Here is a 17,760-nt window from a genome sequence, read left to right as displayed (position 1 = left end):
ACGTGGTAGTTAGTCCTCGTCTGTTCCTTATAGAGTATACCAAGATGTCTGATAATTTAGAGAGATGTTTCCATCGGGCAATGATGAAACATTTTCCTGGAGAAGATGGAGACACGGATGAAGAATTTTGGATCCGAGAGGATGAAAAGCGGGAGAAGAGACGGAGTCGCTCTGGTCGTAATAGTGGAAGCCATATTTGGACCCGCTCTAGGGACTCTGAAGGGCCCAGTAGGAAGCAGCAGCCCATGGAAAATGGAGGAAAATCATTGCCCCCTGCTCGCCGAGCTTCTTCTTCAGGGGATGATCAGAGCAGCAGTTCTACTCAGCCCCCTCGAGAAGTGGGCACTTCAAATGGCCGAGGTTTTTCCCGCCCTCTGCACTGTGGTGGGATGCCCAGCCAGGCACCTCTTTTAAACCAAATGGTAAGGAAAAGCTAAACTTTTGTGATGATTTCTCCAAGCTAGTGAACTCATGGGAAAGTAAGGGCTATCCATTTCGCACTTCTTACAAAGTAATTATATAGATGATCTCCCCCGCCCCGCTCCATTGAATTTATTTCAAATCCTCTTCTCTTTTAGTCATTTGAATCACATATTCTCAGTGTGGGCAAAAACAGATTTTAAAAAGACTAGGCATGGTGGTATATGCCTGTTTTCCCAGCTACTAGGAGGCTGAAGCAAGAGGATTGTTTGAACCCAGGAGTTCAGGACCATCCTGGGCAACATAGGAAGACTTCGTGGAAGAGACAGAAGGATGGAGGGAGAAAGGTTAAAGCACAGAAGTACATAAGCTATGCAGTGTATCTGAGATGTTAAAATCTTATGACAGGCTGCAATGGGGGATGAAATGTGTAAAAAGGCTCTGTACAGGGGCAAAAAGGATGTAATTTTAAAAGATGATAAAATAACATTTTGTTTTTTGTTTTGTGGCACTGAGTATTGCACCTGGGGGCACTCTACCTCTAAGCTATATCCCCAGTCCTTTTTGAGTTTTGAAACAGGGTCTTACCAAGTTATCCCAACTGGCCTCAAACTTGTGATCCTCCTGCCTCAACTTCCCAAGTAACTGACATTAATAGGCATGAATACTTGGCATGAGACACCATTTTAATTTTACTCTGTTGGAGAGGGAACCTGCTTTAGGGTCAGGAGCTAGTTCACTCTAGGGGAATATATACACTAGCAAACTTTAGGGAACTCCTTGCTCTGTGCCTAATATCCTTGCTCACTGCCTCCAGAGGCCAGCAGTACCAGGAGCATTTGGCCCTCTTCAAGGATCAGAGCCCAACACCTTCTATGGTCCCTCTCGAGTCCCAGAAGCACACCCAGGAGAGCCCATGCAGCAGCATCAGCCCTTTACCATGCAGGTAAGGAGTCACCTCAGAAACCATAGTTGCTATGGGTCCCACAGCATGTTTCAGAAATAGTGTCTTCTAGGTTTTGAAATAGTGTCTTGTAAGGTTTTGAACAACCAATAAATAAATAAATAAATAAATAAATAAGGCCAAAAAAAAAAAGAAAAGAAAGAAATAGTGTCTTCTCAGGTTAAATTTAATTAATTATCTTCTGTGCAGAAGAGACTGTCTCTATAGGTGAAGCGTGTTACAAGTGACTGGTTAACTTTGCTCACTTTATTTTTTTGTTGCCAGCCTCCAGTTGGAATTAGTAACCACCGAGGGCCCCAGCTTGGCACTCCAGAAGATAAGCAGATGTGTGGGGGGCTAACACACCTTTCTAACATGGGATCACATCCCTCCTTGCAGCTTGGACAGATGAGTGGCCCTAGTCAGGATGGAAACATATATCCCCCAGCTTCATTCCAGCCAGGATTTATTCCTCCCAGGCATGGTGGGGCTCCAACCCGACCAGCAGACTTTGCTGAGAGTTCAGAAATTCCTCCCAGTCACATGTATCGATCCTACAAGTACCTGAATCGCGTACACTCTGCCGTCTGGAATGGGAACCATGGTACTACAAATCCAGGACCTTTGGGGCCAGATGATAAGCCCCACCTCGGGCCAGGACCCACTCACCAGCCTCACTCTCTTGGTCACATGATGGATTCCCGAGTAATGAGACCATCTATTCCCCAAAACCAGTGGACTAAGCAATCAAGCTTTCTACCTCATGGTGTTCCTTCTTCAGGATATATGCGACCACCTTGTAAGTCCACTGGTCATAGGTTGCAGCCACCTCCAACCCCAGCACCAAGTTCTCTATTTGGAGGGCCCTCCCAGGCCCTGCGTGGGATGCAAGGAGGGGACTCTATGATGGACAGCCCTGAGATGATCGCCATGCAGCAGCTGTCCTCCCGTGTCTGCCCACCAGGTGTGCCTTACAACCCCTGTCAACCAACTCCCTCCCAAGTACCTGGCCCTTTTCCACAGGTAGCTCATTCAGCATCAGTAAGCTTGTCAGCCCCCAAACCTGCCTTGGGCAACCCTGGGAGGATACAGGATAACAATGAAACACAAAAGCCTGAGAATGACCAAGGTAATGTATATATTGTTACTTTTATCTGACTTTTGGGTTTTTAAGCTGTAAATTATGAGTAATCTTTTCACACACAATATGAAACCATATGTAAACACATTTCCAGTCTCTTTCCTGAGCTACTTAAGTTTGAACCAATCATAGTATTCCTTTTGGTCTGAAGATCTCAGCATGATAATAATGATCATCACACTTATAGGTGCTTCCTGGGTGACATTCTTTTTGAGACTTTGATTTGTAATCATTTAATTCTCAGAAAAAGCCTTTGTAATATCTACTATTAATATCCTTATTTTTAAGGATGGAAAATTTAACTCACAGAAATACTAGATTATTTGCTGTCTTAAGTGATAAAGATTTGAGCCCTGACAAGGCTAGATAAACATTCTTCCTGTAAACCACTGCATCTCTCATATCTTTCAAAAAAAACTATCTGGAAAGTCACCATTATGAAATAAATTTCAGTGTCTAATCATTTCTATCCTCTCCTTAAATACATTCCTGTATGTAGTAAAAATGAAGCACAGTGAGTTCTAACAAAGCTTAAAACGGTTTCTTAGAAATGCCATTTAAGAGAAGTAAAGAGTAAACTAGAGAAGGAAAGTTAAAAAGAATCCTTTGTGTACTTAATGCTGACTTCAAGGGTAGAAGTATAGTATACATTTTTTGTAAATTTCTTCAGATGTGAATAGAGGGTGGAAATACTTGAACATTCATAAAAGCTGATGAAAAGTTCATGGGACATTGATGCTAGGGCTAGAACTCAAACTTAACTTTGAGCATTTCCTTCTAGAAAAGGTCCACTTTGTGAATAGCTACAGATGAATTTTCTAATACGGGTTTCAGGTGTGTCTGCAAGTCAAAGGTTTGAAATAGTATCATTCGTGACACTTTAGATAAAGTCTGTCCACTAGTTGCTGAACTTTGTGTTAATAAAAAGTATAATTTTTTAATTTTGTTGCTCAGTTTGTATCTTTTTTCCTTAAGGCCAGCTTTAGTTCACTGATAGCCTTAGGCATCTTAGTAGTTCTTTATTATGGGGCTGGGAATATAGCTCAGTTGGTGGAGTGCTTGCCTTGCATACATAAGGCCCTGGGTTCAGTCCCCAGCACCCACCACACTCCCTTCCCAATACACACACAGTCATTATGAGATGGGTGCAATGACACAGGCCTGTAATCCCAGCAGCTCAGGAGGTTGAGACAGGAGCATCACAAATTCAGTGCCAGCCTCAGCAATGGCAAGGTGCTAAGCAATTCAGACCCTTTCTCTAAATAAAGATAATAAATAAAATAGGGCTGGGGGTGTGGCTCAGTGGTTGAGTGCCCCTGAGTTCAATCCCTAGTACAAATCAAAAAAAAAAAAAAAAAAAAAAGTCATTATGAATCTTTAATCTTGTCCTTTAAAAGTATGTTTTTTAGAATCAGATTTTGATCTTGCTTGGACAACAATTCTGTCCTAGAAATATTATGATCAGATATGTATGTATAAAAACAAAGTACCTCTGTTATTCATCATATTAATGTTTGCTACCATAGTGAGGTAAACAATCTGGGGTGTAATTGAGCATTCAAGACTAATTTGATTGAATTTATTCAATTTCTCTAATATTCATAGAATGCCTTTCGAGTTTTTTGATGTGGGCCTCGTTTCAAGACTTTGAAAAAAGGGATGGGGTTGTTGCTCAGAGTGTGCTCAGCATGCTCCACCTTTTGTTTGAGCACTGGTATCTCATGCATTGGACCTTTACATTGTGTCAGTTTCTAGAGCCTCTCACCTGGGTACCCATTCTAATTATTACCACTTCTCTTTCCATAGTTCACATACATCTGCCTGGAGTCTGTAAGCTCCATATTCTCTCAGTAATGTGCCTGTGATGTGTGGTATTTCCATTTTGGTGCATACCTTAATGTTAGATTCTACCTGTAAGTCCATGAAAGGGAGCATATAGATCCCCGATATCCTGACCTTTTCCAGGGACTAATGCTAGCTAGCTGAGGCTTGAATTGCTGTCCTCACCTCAACCCTGATCTTCCTTATTTTGCATACTTTTTATTACTACCTCCATTCGTATTGTCATTGCAGCTACTTAGTTATTTTGTTCTCCTTTTTGTTTTTTCCCCCCAGGAGAAGCTTTGCCTGGACTTGAAGAGAAACCAGCAAGCGTTGGTGCTTCAGAGGGGGTATACCTCAAACAGCTACCTCAACCTACACCTCCCCTGCAGGCCGACTGCACCAGGCAGAGCTCACCAAGAGAAAGGGAAACAGAGGCCACAGAGCGCAAAAATGACACATTGGAATCTGCAGACAACTGTAAAACAGCAAAGGGCAAGAATACCTGGACCTCAGACAGTAGCTATACCAGCCCAGCTGCCCAAGGCTGTATGAGAGACCTCTCCACGATGGCCGACAGAGGGGTTCTTCCAGAAAATGGAGTCATTGGTGAAGCATCTCCTTGTGGATCAGAGGGGAAGGGCCTTGGTGGCAATGGTTCAGAAAAACCACTCTGCCCCAGAGGCAAAACATTGCAGGAGACCATGCCCTGCACAGGACAGAATGCAACTACACCTCCATGTGCAGACCCCAGTTTGATGTCAAGCCCTGTAAGCCAGTTTTCTCCCTTGTACATGCCTGGCCTGGAATACTCTAATTCAGCTGCACATTACCACATCAATCCAAGCCTGCAAGCCTTGGGCCCTATGATGGGAGGGAAATCCTCGGTATCACATCCTCAGCATTTCTCTCCCAGGGCCTTTCAGTCTAACAATCCTCACCCTGGGATCTTTCCCCGGTATCGCCCTCCCCAGGGAATGAGGTATTCCTACCAACCACCACCTCCACAGCCTTCCTACCATCATTACCAGCGAACTCCTTATTACACTTGTCCACAGGGCTTTTCTGATTGGCAGAGACCCCTCCACCCTCAGGGAAGCCCAGGTGGCCCCCCAGCAAGTCATGCCCCTCACCCACGGCCCTTTTTCTCAGATAAAAATTCCATGGCTAATCTGCAAAGCTGTGAGACACTGAGTGCTGCCTTAACTTCCCCAACTCGAATGGATGCAGTGGCTGCTAAAGTTGTCCCACCTGACAGACAGAATCCTGGTCCAGAGGAAGAAAAGCTTGATGAATCTGTGGAGAGGCCAGAGAGTCCCAAAGAGTTTTTAGATCTGGACAACCATAATGCAGCTACCAAGCTACAGAGTTCTTTGTCAGCCAACGAATATATTTATGGAACTCCTCCTACACCTCTGAGTTCAGGGATGGGATTTGGTTCACCTCCTTTCCCACCTCATGGTGTGATGCTACAAACGGGGCCTTCTTATACACCACAGCGGCCAACCAGTCATTTTCAACCCAGGCCATATTCTCCTGTGGGTGCTCACCCACCCCACCATCCAGGGGCTGCCCAGCCTAATGGCCTCTCTCAAGAGGGTTCTCTCTATCGCTGCCAGGAAGAGGGCCTGGGCCACTTTCAAGCAGTAATGATGGAACAGATTGGCACTGGAAGTGGAATAAGAGGATCCTTCCAGGAAATGTACAGACCATCAGGGTAAGAATGTGTTGAATGTTTTTCTTATTCTCTAAAAAAATAACAAATGTTAAACTATGCCTGTCAGAGGAAGTCAAGCATGTGTGATGTTAATGTTCCAGGTCTATCCAGAATTGAAACAAGACTTCCTCAATATATTTGTATTGGTACCACTTTTAAGACCCATTGAGGGCTGGGGATGTAGCTCAGTAATAAAGAGTTGCCTACTATTTGTGAAGTCTTTGGTTTAAACCCCAACAGGGGTTGCAGGACGGCTCAGTGAGGTGATATGCCATCTGGGAACGTTTCAAAATAATGATGTATAAAATATGGGCACTTGAAGTTATGAAGAATAGTTATTAAACCTAGTACCTTTCAACTTAAAAACCAGTGTGCCCCTCTCCCCAACCATCTTCTTATCATCACACCCTCTCTCCCTATTCACATTTTGCTGTATTTGCTTTATATATCTTATTTTGTTTTGTTTCTGAACCAGGATCCAACCAAGGCTTATGTATTTATGTTTGGTTTCTTAATTTATGACAATTATGCTGTCTTTGTTTTGTTTTTCAAAGAGTCCAGGCCTTGTGTAGTGTGTCCCAGATTCTGGATTCAAGTCAGTATTTCCTTTTTTAAGATTAATCACATAGCCGGTGTGTGAAGAAGTCTACAAAGAGGGATATCTTGTTAAATAATGTAGACCTTAGAAATTTTTCCTTGGAGCCTAGTGCAGTGCCATATACCTGTAATCCTAGTGGCTCAGGAGACTGAGGCAGGAGGATCACAAGTTCAAAGCCAGCCTTAGCAATGCTGAGGCACTAAGCAACTCAGTGAGACCCTGTCTCTAAATAAAATACAAAATAGGGCTGGGGATGTGGCTTAGTGGCCAAGTGCCCCTGAGTTCAATCCCTGGTACCAAAAAAAAAAAAAGGATGAATCACTTTTGTCAGGAATATGCTTCAGATGGGTGTACTTCCTATTATGTTATGCTCAGATATATATAATGTCATTTTGTCCCATTATTGATGATTCCAAGTTGGATTATCTGGATAATTAAGCCATCCCTTCATGATTAAAGTATGTTTTCCTTTGAAATTAATACATCTTCATTAATTTTTACCTGTTCTTTTCCTGTGGGTACAGAATGCACATACATCCAATCCAGTCGCAGTCCTCATTCCCAAAGACCCCAGCACCAGCAGCATCACCAGAACAACTGCCACCACATAAGCCCCCAACACTTCCTCTGGATCAGGTGAGAATCACCAAAATTCAGAGCTTTTCTTATTCCTCAAAATGTGGGAAATATATATGGCTTTCATATCCCTTCTATAAAGTGCTTGGGACCCAAAGTCCCAAGTTCAGAGTTTTTCAGATTTTAGAATATTTGCATAGGATTTACCAGTTAAGCAAGACTAATCCAAGGTGCTCCAAAATATAAAACTGTCAGCATTATGTCCATTTTCTTTTTAATTTCAGCCTGGGCATATAGCTCAGTGATAGCGCTTGCTTATCATGTACAAAGGTTGGGTTTGCTCCCTAGCACACACTGCAAAAACAAAACAAAAACTTTGGAGCTTAGAGCCTTTCATATTAAGGATCCTCAATCTGCACATGGTCTCATTGCCATTCTGAGACTGCGTTTTTAAAAATTATTTCCTTTTTGCCATGTTAATAATAGAACCCAGGGCCTCCCGCAGTTAGAAAAGCATTCTAGCACTGATTTGTATTCCCAGTCCCTGAGTGTTGTGGGTTTTTTTGTTTGTTTGTTTTGTGTTCTTTTGATACCAAGGATTGAACTCAGGGGCACTTAGGGTCTTGATGAGTTGCTTAGGGCCTCGTGAAGTAGCCAATAAGGGCTGGCTCTGAATTCGAGCAATCCTCCTTCTTTAGCCTCCCAAGCTGTTAGAATTACAGGCATGTGCCACTACACCCCGCTCCTGTGAAAATATTTTAAGGTGTCTTGTTACTTCATTTACTATAGGCAGCCAGGTGAAACAAATCACTCAGGCCCTGATCCCAGTCCCTGGCATTGGGGAAGATCGGCAACAGAGTCCTCAGATGTTGCTTATCTACTATTTCCACATACCCCTCTTTCATAATCTTGTGTGGTAACCAGCTGTTTAAGGAGTATTTATTTAAGGAGTATCAATTTTTCCACACTGCCTTCCCACATTTCTTTTGCCAAAAATTGCTTGTTTGTTTAATCCTTCCCACCTATTCCTTTGTGTGACACTGGTCAGTCAGGTTTGGAATAATTGTGGCTACCTTTGAGTGCTGCTTCTCTCTCACACACTGCTGAGAGTTTGTGTGTGCAAAAACTATCTCAATCTTATCTCTGGCCCCATAAAGAAACTGAGCAGCTGTAGTAGCACCTTCTAGTATGCACAAAGTTCTATAGCTTCTAAGGATAGGGGCTCAGGTCCAAATTAGAGATCTGGTACCTAAAAGTCAACCCTCTGTAGCTGTGTAGGCAAGCACATACAACTCTTTGATATGTTTAATTTTCTTAGACAATTGATACAATTTAAAATTTTTTTCTTATAAATGTCTTTATTCTATTCCTCTCAGAGCTAGTCCTAGGAGGAAATTGCCCCCAAGGAAGTGAAAAGCTGCACATGAAGACAGAACATGGAGGATTTGGGGAAATGATCCTTGCCCATCTCTATCCCAGTCACCCTGCTCTGCCCCTTCACAGTGAATTATACCTTGCCTACAAGAGCTGGAGCCATTCCTGGGCCTTAGAAGCATACTCACTCCATAGACGACTGACACAGAGCTTGCAGAGGTGCTGAGTCAGGGATCACTTGCACAGCTGACTGTCAGTCAGGAAGATCAAGTGAACCTGGAGTTCATGCTGACTTCTCCAAATTCTGAGACTGTCCTTCAGGGAAAATCACTTTAAACTTGGGTGGGGGGCATACAAAATAACAGAGTGGTGCTTTTAAACTTTCGTGAGCAGCTAATCTCAGGTATATATTGAGGAAGGGACTACTTGTAGTATTAATGTTTTCAGAGCTGGGTCCAGTTTACACAATTTTCATGTTGCCTTTTAAAATAATTTTTGTTGGTGAATGTATTGTACATAAAGTGGGTAGGGTGGGTGGGAATGTGAAAGAAATGGAATTTCTAACTGGTGGGCTTACAGCACTGGAGTGGTCTCTGTCTGTTTACAATCATGTCACACTCAATGCTTTGGGGAGCTGGAGAAGAGGGTAGGAAAGGCTTCAACTTGTCATATGTCAATAACTGTTTCCATGGTGACTGACTGGCCCTTCACAACTAAAGACCTTCCTTCCAGTCAACCTCAGAGAGTGTAGTTGTACCTGTCCTCCTTATTGTTCGTTTCTTAGTTTGGGGACAAAGTGCTCTCCTGTGGCCCACCGGAAGCTTCAACCGAGACGACAGGCTCCTTTCACTCTGGTGGCCCAAGTCTTGGCCTTGGGAAAATGGTGTCCCTTCCTGATTTGCCTCCAGCCCTACAAGATAGTTGCAAACCAGTATCAGGAATTGGGATCACTAGAGTGTTTTACTCATTAGAAGACAAATGAACATCTTCACAGGCTTGTGGGGCTGTGATCTAGAAGGCGTTACACAAGCTTTCTGGCACAAATCACGTTTTGTGAAAGTGACTACTCAGGTTTGTATATGTTAGTCTCAATAAAGAAATTGCACAGGTCTGAATAGAGAATATGTATTCTATAGTGTTACAGTTTGAATTTAGGAATATTTCAGTATATATAGTTTTTACTCATTTTAAATGAATCATAGTAAAATCAGCCATTGTGATTTTAAATAGCTATCAAGGACAAGTTCTTGAAAATCATTTGTTGTTATCTGAGGTAGGAAACAATTTTACAGTATTAAATTACTTTTATTACAGTTTTAGTAGTTACACTGGATTTCTCGTGTTTAGCATTCTGTATTTTATGTTAGCTGAGATGTCACCAAAGTTAGGACCCATGAATATCCCATAAAGAAAAAAACTAAGAAAACACTCTGAAATTACAGGTCTTTGTAAAGAATAGCATAATTTAAGCATGCTTTGAGGATAATAGAAGAGTCTTCATAAAATATTAATCTGACCTAGTTTCTTATGTATTCACTTGTGGGTGGAGTCAGTAGAGCCTTTCCCTTCAGTTTCAGCATCTTTGATAAAACTGATATTTATAGTTTGCTAAACAGTGTGCTCAGAGGGAAAGGAAACAGATTGGAAACATTCAGGTTAAAGAGACTGAATCGAAGACACCTAGTAGAATGGAAATTCATATCAGTAAGTGAACTAAGCTGGTGGTGTTGATTAGGGCTTAGACAGAGTTGAGGGTGCGAGGGGACAGAACACAGATGCCTCTGATATATGATGCAAAAAAACACCAACTTTTCTTTAACAGACTTTCAGTTTAACTGTGGTATGTTTGCAAGTGGATTGCATCATGAGGTTGAGTTCTAATTTGATCCTTAATCAGAAATCTAGCACTAAGAAGAGTCAAAAAGTTAGAAGATATGTGGATGGGCTTCAATCTGTCCTTGAGCTTATGTAAGCTAACATGGTCAAAAAATTACGACTTCAGTTTCTGTGTTTGCAAAAGCAGGAAGGAGGAGAATTAATTGGTGTGTGGGGCTGGTTAGGCCTGGTCTGGGCTCAGAGCATTCTGACTTCTCTTTAGGATTGTGGTCACTATAGGGCCTCTGCCAGGGTGTTAAGCATGCTGCTTGAGGTGACCATCCTCCTCCTTCCCCCACTTCCAAATACCTGTTGCTAGAGACATGCTGTGAACAGTGGGGGGAGGGTGTCTGTAGTAAAACCTTTTATTCCCCTTTCTTTTTTAGAGATGAGAGAATTTAAGAATTTAAGGAAGGGCTATAGAAATTGAACTACTATATTGAATTATAACACTGTGAACAAGAGCATCAGTGAAATGGTCAGCCTTGTTGCATCCTATGTGGAAATTGGTTGTACATTACAGCAAGTGCTTCATCCCTTATCTGATATGTTCCCAGCCTTTACAGGTTTCTGAAATGCAGATCTGCTGAAAGCTGCCCACAATGCCAGACTGTGGGAAAACACATGACTGAGCTGCTGTGAACTCCTCATCAACTCACCCGCAAGCAGGATCTTTTGTTCTCGCCTTTCTTCCTCCTCTAGCACTTCACTTTCCAAGTGTCTTAAGCAGATGCAATGTCTTAAAACAGATGCAAATATATTTGCCATCTTTTCAAATAGGGAAATGATGGTTATATGATGTGTAATAGTTAGAAAGGCATGTGTATGGGTGTCCTAACAGGTTTACTCTAGGCTTGGACACTTCACCTTGTAGGCCACTGTCACCTTGTCATTGTGACTACTCTCAGTAGTCTCCAGGAGAGCATATCTGAGACCTATGGATAATTAGAAATACCCTTGCTCCTGTTTAACCCTCATGACTTAACTTTATTAGGCTTGTTTATAAGTTACAAACTGTTTCTCCAAGGCCTAAGAGAAATAAAAGATCCAGAAAGAAAATTAGGGCCTTTGGAAGGTTTCTGGGTTATGTATGATTTTGTTTTATTAAAGTTTGTGGAAAACCTTAAGGCTTTTAGTCTACATTCAGTCTGAGCTCAGCTTTAAATGTCAGTTTACTCTAGCCTTTCCCTTGAAAGTGCTTCTTGTGACTAACCATTTGGTATCATTATCCTGTGATGTTTTTCTGACATATTGTTATTACCATTTCTGCAAATAATATACTGCTTTTAAGATCCAATTTGAAATTTCACAGGAAGCCTCAATTTAGAGTCCGAAGGCAAGGATAATTTCGTGTCAGATTCCTGGCATGTTTCCAAGAAACTTGATTTTTTAAGAAATGCAAGCCATCTGGTTTGCTAGCATGATTTCCCCTTCTGTGTTTCTCTCTTAGTTCACCCCTTGGCCAGATTCTTCATGGACTCCCATTGTGGGAATCAGTTCCATGTATCAGTGTAGAATTCAGTCTTGGATGTTTCCAGGATATGATGTCTCAGCAGATAGCTCTTTGTTTGACAGATTCTGCCAGGATGTTAGAATTTGGGTTGTGCATGTGGGGGTGCTTATTCCTGGGCTTGCATCACTGCTTAGGAACTACAGATGTAATTGAGACTTGCTAGCTGAGAAGACAGACTCCCTTTCTTGTTTCAGTGGGTTGGACTCCACCATTCCACCGTAGGACTCTGAGCTTTTCCCTTTGGGAAAGCTGAATTGGGGTGAACTTTGCTGCATCCCCTCTCTCTCAGTTAACTGTGACACAAGCTTTGTCTCCTGGCTGGATGTTGAATCCTCTCTGTGCTAGACACACATGGAGGGGCTTGGGTTGGACTTTTTACCTGGTCTCTTTCTCTTGTTCTCACTTAACTCTTAAGTAGAAATGCCTGATAACCAGCAATTGTCCTGCATGTGTTTTTGAAAGGGTTGGGTGGGTTGGGAACAGGGGTGTGGATATTGAGTAAGTTATTCAAACACTGACCTCTCATCAGTAGACTGTGGCCCCTTCTTTTCCCCAGCGGGGTCTTGGGTACCTCACTCACATGCCTGGGAGTCCCATCCAGGCGCCACCAGCCTGCTGCGCAGTGTGGGGCAGTCTTTGCTCCCACTGTGAAAGCAAAAGCCGTGTGAACTTCCCTGGCCAGTACTGGAAAGGGGAATGCTATTTATTTTTATATTGTGTATATTTTGTCGTGGTCTGCTGATTGATTCCCTGTTTGACCGAGAGCGACATTTACCTCAATAGTTAGTTCAATATTGTGTGTTGGATAATTTTTTAAAGGAACTTTTTAAAAAGCTTTTTGATCCTTGGAGGTCTGTAGATTTATTTCCATATGAACTGGTTATTTTGTATAAAGTACATTCTTAAAATAGCAAAGCTTTGGTGTGTGTCCATGTGTCACTTTTATCATCAGGACAAATTCAGACTCCTTTCATGACAGGTTTGAATCGGGCCACAATGCCATCACTCCACAATGCTGTCCTACATCTCAATTCTGATTCGTTAAGATTCCAAGAACAGATTGGGTCTGGGAGTGGGCCCACTGTAGGTGATAGTGGTGCATTCTCTGCACAGAGCTTCAAAACAATAGTAAAACCACCTGAAGATTTCCAAACCACCTCAGCAACAAAAATGCTCATTGGAGCTGGTTCTATAAACATCCACTAGGTGCTTTCACACATCACCCTCACATTGCCTCCAGCAAAGTTATGTACTTGTGCTGTATTAATTTTAATCTCCTTACAGAATTAGGGGTGAAGGAAGGGAACAACAGATTTGACTTGATAATGGGGAGCCAATGAGCAGCTCTAGCCTGAAGCCCTCGGGGAACTATCAGTGGCCAGAAATGGGAGCTACCAGCATGAGTAAGCAGATACTTTTATATTTGCCCAGTTTGTTTTATTTTTCCAGTTTATGGGAGGCTTCATCTGCTGGGAGGCAGATGAAGAGAAAGGAAGTAACCATATTTTCTAACTAAGGAGTTGCATCTCACATAATTTTTGAAACAAAAATTTCAGCCTTGAAGTCATTAGGAACTCCCACATCTGACATATGATGTTGATCAATTTCTTTAATCTCACTTGATATTCTTAATGTTTCTCTCTGCATTGGAAGAGCAGGGCAAGTGGAACTTTTGCTCTGGCCTGGCTCTGTTCACTTCCATGCCACTTTGAGTCCAGTCCAGCTCAGTACTGGCTGAGATGCCCTGAACACCTCTATTCCCTCTGCACATTAGTGTCACACCCGTAAAACACATGTAAACTTTGCTTTCCTACTTTTGTATTCTCTAGTGGAATTCCTCCTGCCATGACATAAATTCCTCCAAAGAAAGCCAGAAATGGTTGACAGTTTTAGCTAATGATAAGCTTTAATATTGTATCTTTCATTAGTCAACTAGGTTTCAAAATTTTAATATAGTAGGTGGAGATGATCTTCCTCAGTTTTTGGAATTGTTGTTATTATTTGACATTAACACTTGTTAAGCTCCATGGGTAACATTTTGCACAAAGATTAGCCTACACCATGAGTGGCCTTCTTAATATTGGAACATAAAAAGAAAGCCAGTGTGGTGAGATTTGGGGAAGAACAGAAGCTGTAATTGCTCATGGTATTTTGGTCTCAAAATTCTGATCAGCTTTCCATTTCAACATTTGGAGACATCCAAAAGTGCTTCTTATTAAAGACTAGTGTCTAAAACAAATTCCTGTTATTAGGAGGAAAGACATCTTAATTTTATCCATAAGCTGCCCCTATCCAGGCAATCTACATTATCTAGGAGTACTACTGAGTTGACAAAATAACCCAGGCTGGCTCTTTTAGAGGCTGCCCTTGGTCCTGGAATACTCTGAGGTGAATGGCCTGTGGCATGAAGTTGTTATGCAAGAGATGCCTTTGGCAGGAAGGCAGCTGGCCCTTTTCTCCCAGGCGGTTGGATTCTCTCCAGCCCTGCTGTAGAGATGACAGAGCTGTAAGCATCTATGCTGCAACCGCCTGTTCTCAGGACAGCTTTCACAGACCTCAACCCCCACACCCTCTGCATAGCTTGGCACTGCGGGTCTGTTTGCCTGGCCTTACAGTTTTCCCTTGATTTTCAAAAGGACAACATTTGTGCATTTGTTGTAGCCCCTTTTCTGCTAGCAAGGCTCCTCTGGTTTCCTTAGTCAGTTTTAGAAAAAAACCTTCAGTGCAAAACAGACTGAGAAATACTTGCCAAGAAGGCAGCTGGAAAATCCCTAGGTTTGTCTATTGTGTTGCTAGAACCCTACCTCCTTCTGCCTCCATGACACGCATATTAATTCAGGTGCTCTGGAGACGTCTTCAGATTTGGAAAACCACAACTTGCTCCTAGAATCTTGGACTTAAACCTCGTTCTGCACAGCGTATGACAAGGATGAGTCGCTCTATTCTATCCAATTAAAGTTGGGCAGAAGTTTTAAGAAGCAATGGAGCCAGTTCCTTGGATTGTATCCAGGGTTTTAGCTTTGTGAAGGAATTGAGTCTTTAGTAGGAAGGCAAAGACAAGATCCAAGTGAAGCCTGGCCTGGGAGTATCCCAAGAACTAAGATGAAGATTGACTAACTTAACAATCAAGTTTTCAGTAAGTACAACTCTTTCTCAGTACATGTAGGGATTAGTTGTAGGATCGATCCCCTAATCTGTCAATGTTCCAAGTCCCTTATAGAAAATGATGTAGTATTTGCATATAACCTATTCTCATTTCCTAGTACTTCAGATCATTTCTACATTACTAACAATAAGACAACATAAATGCTTTATAAATAGTTATTACACTTTATTATTTGGGAACTAATGACAAGGAAAAATCTGAACACGATCAGTACAAATGCAATTTTTAAAAAACATTTTGGTCAGTTTGTTTAATATACAGGTATAGGACCCATGCATACAGAGCGCAGGCTATTAAAAAGTAAATATACACCAAGTGTCTGGCACATTGCCTGTCTGCTAATAATACAAAGGGGGAAAGGATAGGTTCCTTCACTCTATTATTTTTCTGTATTATAATAGAAAAAAATACAGGATACAGAAAGTCTGGATAACAGTAAGGTGCTGGAGAGAGTACACTGCTTAGCTAAAATAGTAGATTAAGGAACAATGTCTTTGTTCACTTCGTGCAATTTAATTGTAGCAGGAAGGCCAAGTGTTGGTGGTCTCAGACCATTTAATTTGGGCAGACCTCCAGACCAGACTTGAGGAGCCAGGCTCTCAGCTGTGTGGGGACTGCATCTATATAGCTTATTCCAAGCAGCATTCTCATTCCTCATTCTTGCCCCTCACAAGGTGAGCCTAAAGTGACAATGACATAATTCAGAACATTGAACCATCAGTAATTTTGATACTTTGTGCAATTCTAAAGAAACATTTGCCAGAGACGTGGCATAGGTGTGCAGAACTGGAACTTGAGAGATGTGGTGGTGGGAAAAGTGGTGATCACCTCAACTCCATTAGCTTCTTGTGGTCACATTACTGATCAAAATGTAGTCCTGGACCTGCAGCATCGACTTACCTAGGAACTTGGAAATGCAAGTTGTGGCATCACTTAGATCTGCTTAATCAGACTGATGAGGAAGGGGCTCAGCTACCTGTTGTCACACACAGTTAGAAATGCACAAAGAGAGCACAGACCTGTGGGAATGCCTGGCACATGCATTTTAGACCTCAAGCACACTTCCTCTGACCTGAATATATCATTCAAACCTGACGGATGGCACAGCCAGCCACCTTCTGATTAAAATAGGAAATTCACCCCACAGTCTGCTGGTGAATATGAAATAAAGGTAATGGTTATCCCTCTATTACACACATAGGGAAGGAATGTAGGAGAAGGACTGCAAAGTTAAGGAATTCCCTTGTTGTCTGCCCTGCCCCAGCCCTACCTGGCATGCTGATCTGACCTCTGGGATATCCCTTTTTGCCCATCAAATCTCACTCTTAGTTGTGCTTTCTCTGTCCCCGTTTCTGCACTGCCAGGGGCTTTGGGGAATCTAAAGCTAACAGACCAGCCCTATCCTAGAATAAGTGCGTATTGCAGTCTTGTGCTATTTGACAATCTTCTCTTTGCTTGTTGTGGGAATTCCTGCTATTGCAATTTATTCAACAAACTTAATAACTTTGCCACACTTACCAATGATTGCCAGTTTAGGTTGTCTCATAGGGTTATCAGATGCCCTAACTCAACATACTAGGGTTGTATTGATCTGGGCGCAGCTTGGGCTTCAGGATTTTATTTTAAAGTTCCCCCAGGTCATTTTATTGTGCAGTCAAACATATAAACCACTGTGCAGAATAGTGACTCAAAACTTGTGTCATCAGGATCTTACTTGATTTAACCATGTCTGGGGACTGGCTTCAGATGAGCTTCTCTAACAAACTCCTAAACCTTGCTGGTTCACTTAGCAAGAAGGCCACACTCCATCCTTGCTAAAGAGGGGAGGCCTTGTGTGTGTGTGTGTGTGCGCGCGCGCGCGCGCACATGCCTCTCCAAATCTCTTCTTTCTCCTAATAACGTGCCCCTAACCAACATTCAGTATAAGTGATGATCCAGTTTCCTCCATTTAAATGTTTCTTTCTCTACCTTCATCCAATCTCCCTCTGGAAAAAAAGTCTTTTCCCTCCTACTGCCATCTCCTGTGGTTTGACTCCCTACTACCTTTCTAGAGCTAGTGTCTTGCTTACAGACAGCTTCAATCAGATCCATTCTCAGCCCTCAGATCCTCTCTGTAGCACCTAGCAGTTGGGGCTACCTTCTTTGGAGACTTGATCTTTCAGATGCTGTGCTGCTGCGACCTCCCAGATCTCTCACTTGTTCTTTTTGCTTCCTAAAAGTAGGCATATCCTTAGAATCTTCTTCTCCACCCCCAGCCCCTTCTTTTTTTTTTTTTTTTTGGAAGTGGGGATTGAACCCAAAGGTACTTTACCACAAGGTGTGTAGCCAGCCATTTGAAAATTTTATTTGAGACAGGGTCTCGCTAAGTTGCCCAGGCTGGCCTCAAACTTGCAATCCTCCTGTCCCACCTCCCAAGTAGCTTTGGCTACTGGAGTACCTGGGAGTACAGTAGTGCCACTGCAGCCAGCTTAGATCTATCCTTTTCTTCCTAAGGCTTTTCTCTTGGGATGATTTTATTCTGTGGAGATTCAAATTCCTATGCTTAATTTAAACTTCTTTGCCATCTTTCAGTTATCCTTTCCAAATTCTAAAATTTGATATTCCACTTACATGTTC

General features: G+C 42.3%; 2 protein-coding genes and 1 long non-coding RNA gene across 6 annotated transcripts in view; all 3 read left to right on the top strand.

The window, feature by feature from the left end:
• Positions 1-9,101, top strand: part of Cecr2 (CECR2 histone acetyl-lysine reader) — a 146,865-nt gene extending 137,764 nt beyond the window's left edge. For all 4 annotated transcript variants that reach the window (XM_076853943.1, XM_076853944.1, XM_076853945.1 and 1 more), the window contains 6 exons: positions 34-422; positions 1,238-1,366; positions 1,649-2,492; positions 4,620-6,042; positions 7,165-7,276; positions 8,593-9,101. In XM_076853943.1, the coding sequence (XP_076710058.1) occupies positions 34-422; positions 1,238-1,366; positions 1,649-2,492; positions 4,620-6,042; positions 7,165-7,276; positions 8,593-8,598 (2,903 nt within the window). In that variant the 3' untranslated portion in view covers positions 8,599-9,101. The remainder of the gene's footprint in view (positions 1-33; positions 423-1,237; positions 1,367-1,648; positions 2,493-4,619; positions 6,043-7,164; positions 7,277-8,592) is intronic.
• A 41-nt stretch (positions 9,102-9,142) lies between these two features.
• Positions 9,143-11,592, top strand: LOC143397645 (uncharacterized). Its single transcript, XR_013091189.1, has 2 exons — positions 9,143-9,661; positions 11,023-11,592. It is a non-coding gene; the product is annotated as an uncharacterized LOC143397645 (long non-coding RNA).
• Positions 11,593-13,352: 1,760 nt separating this feature from the next.
• Positions 13,353-17,760, top strand: part of Slc25a18 (solute carrier family 25 member 18) — a 49,389-nt gene continuing 44,981 nt past the window's right edge. The window contains exon 1 of the mRNA XM_076853934.1: positions 13,353-13,381. The gene's annotated coding sequence lies outside the window, so the exon portion shown is untranslated. The remainder of the gene's footprint in view (positions 13,382-17,760) is intronic.

Source organism: Callospermophilus lateralis, chromosome 4, assembly GCF_048772815.1.
Source record: "Callospermophilus lateralis isolate mCalLat2 chromosome 4, mCalLat2.hap1, whole genome shotgun sequence".
Lineage (NCBI taxonomy): Eukaryota > Metazoa > Chordata > Mammalia > Rodentia > Sciuridae > Callospermophilus > Callospermophilus lateralis.
Note: the sequence above shows the minus strand (reverse complement) of the source record. Positions and strands in the feature narration are given on the sequence as shown.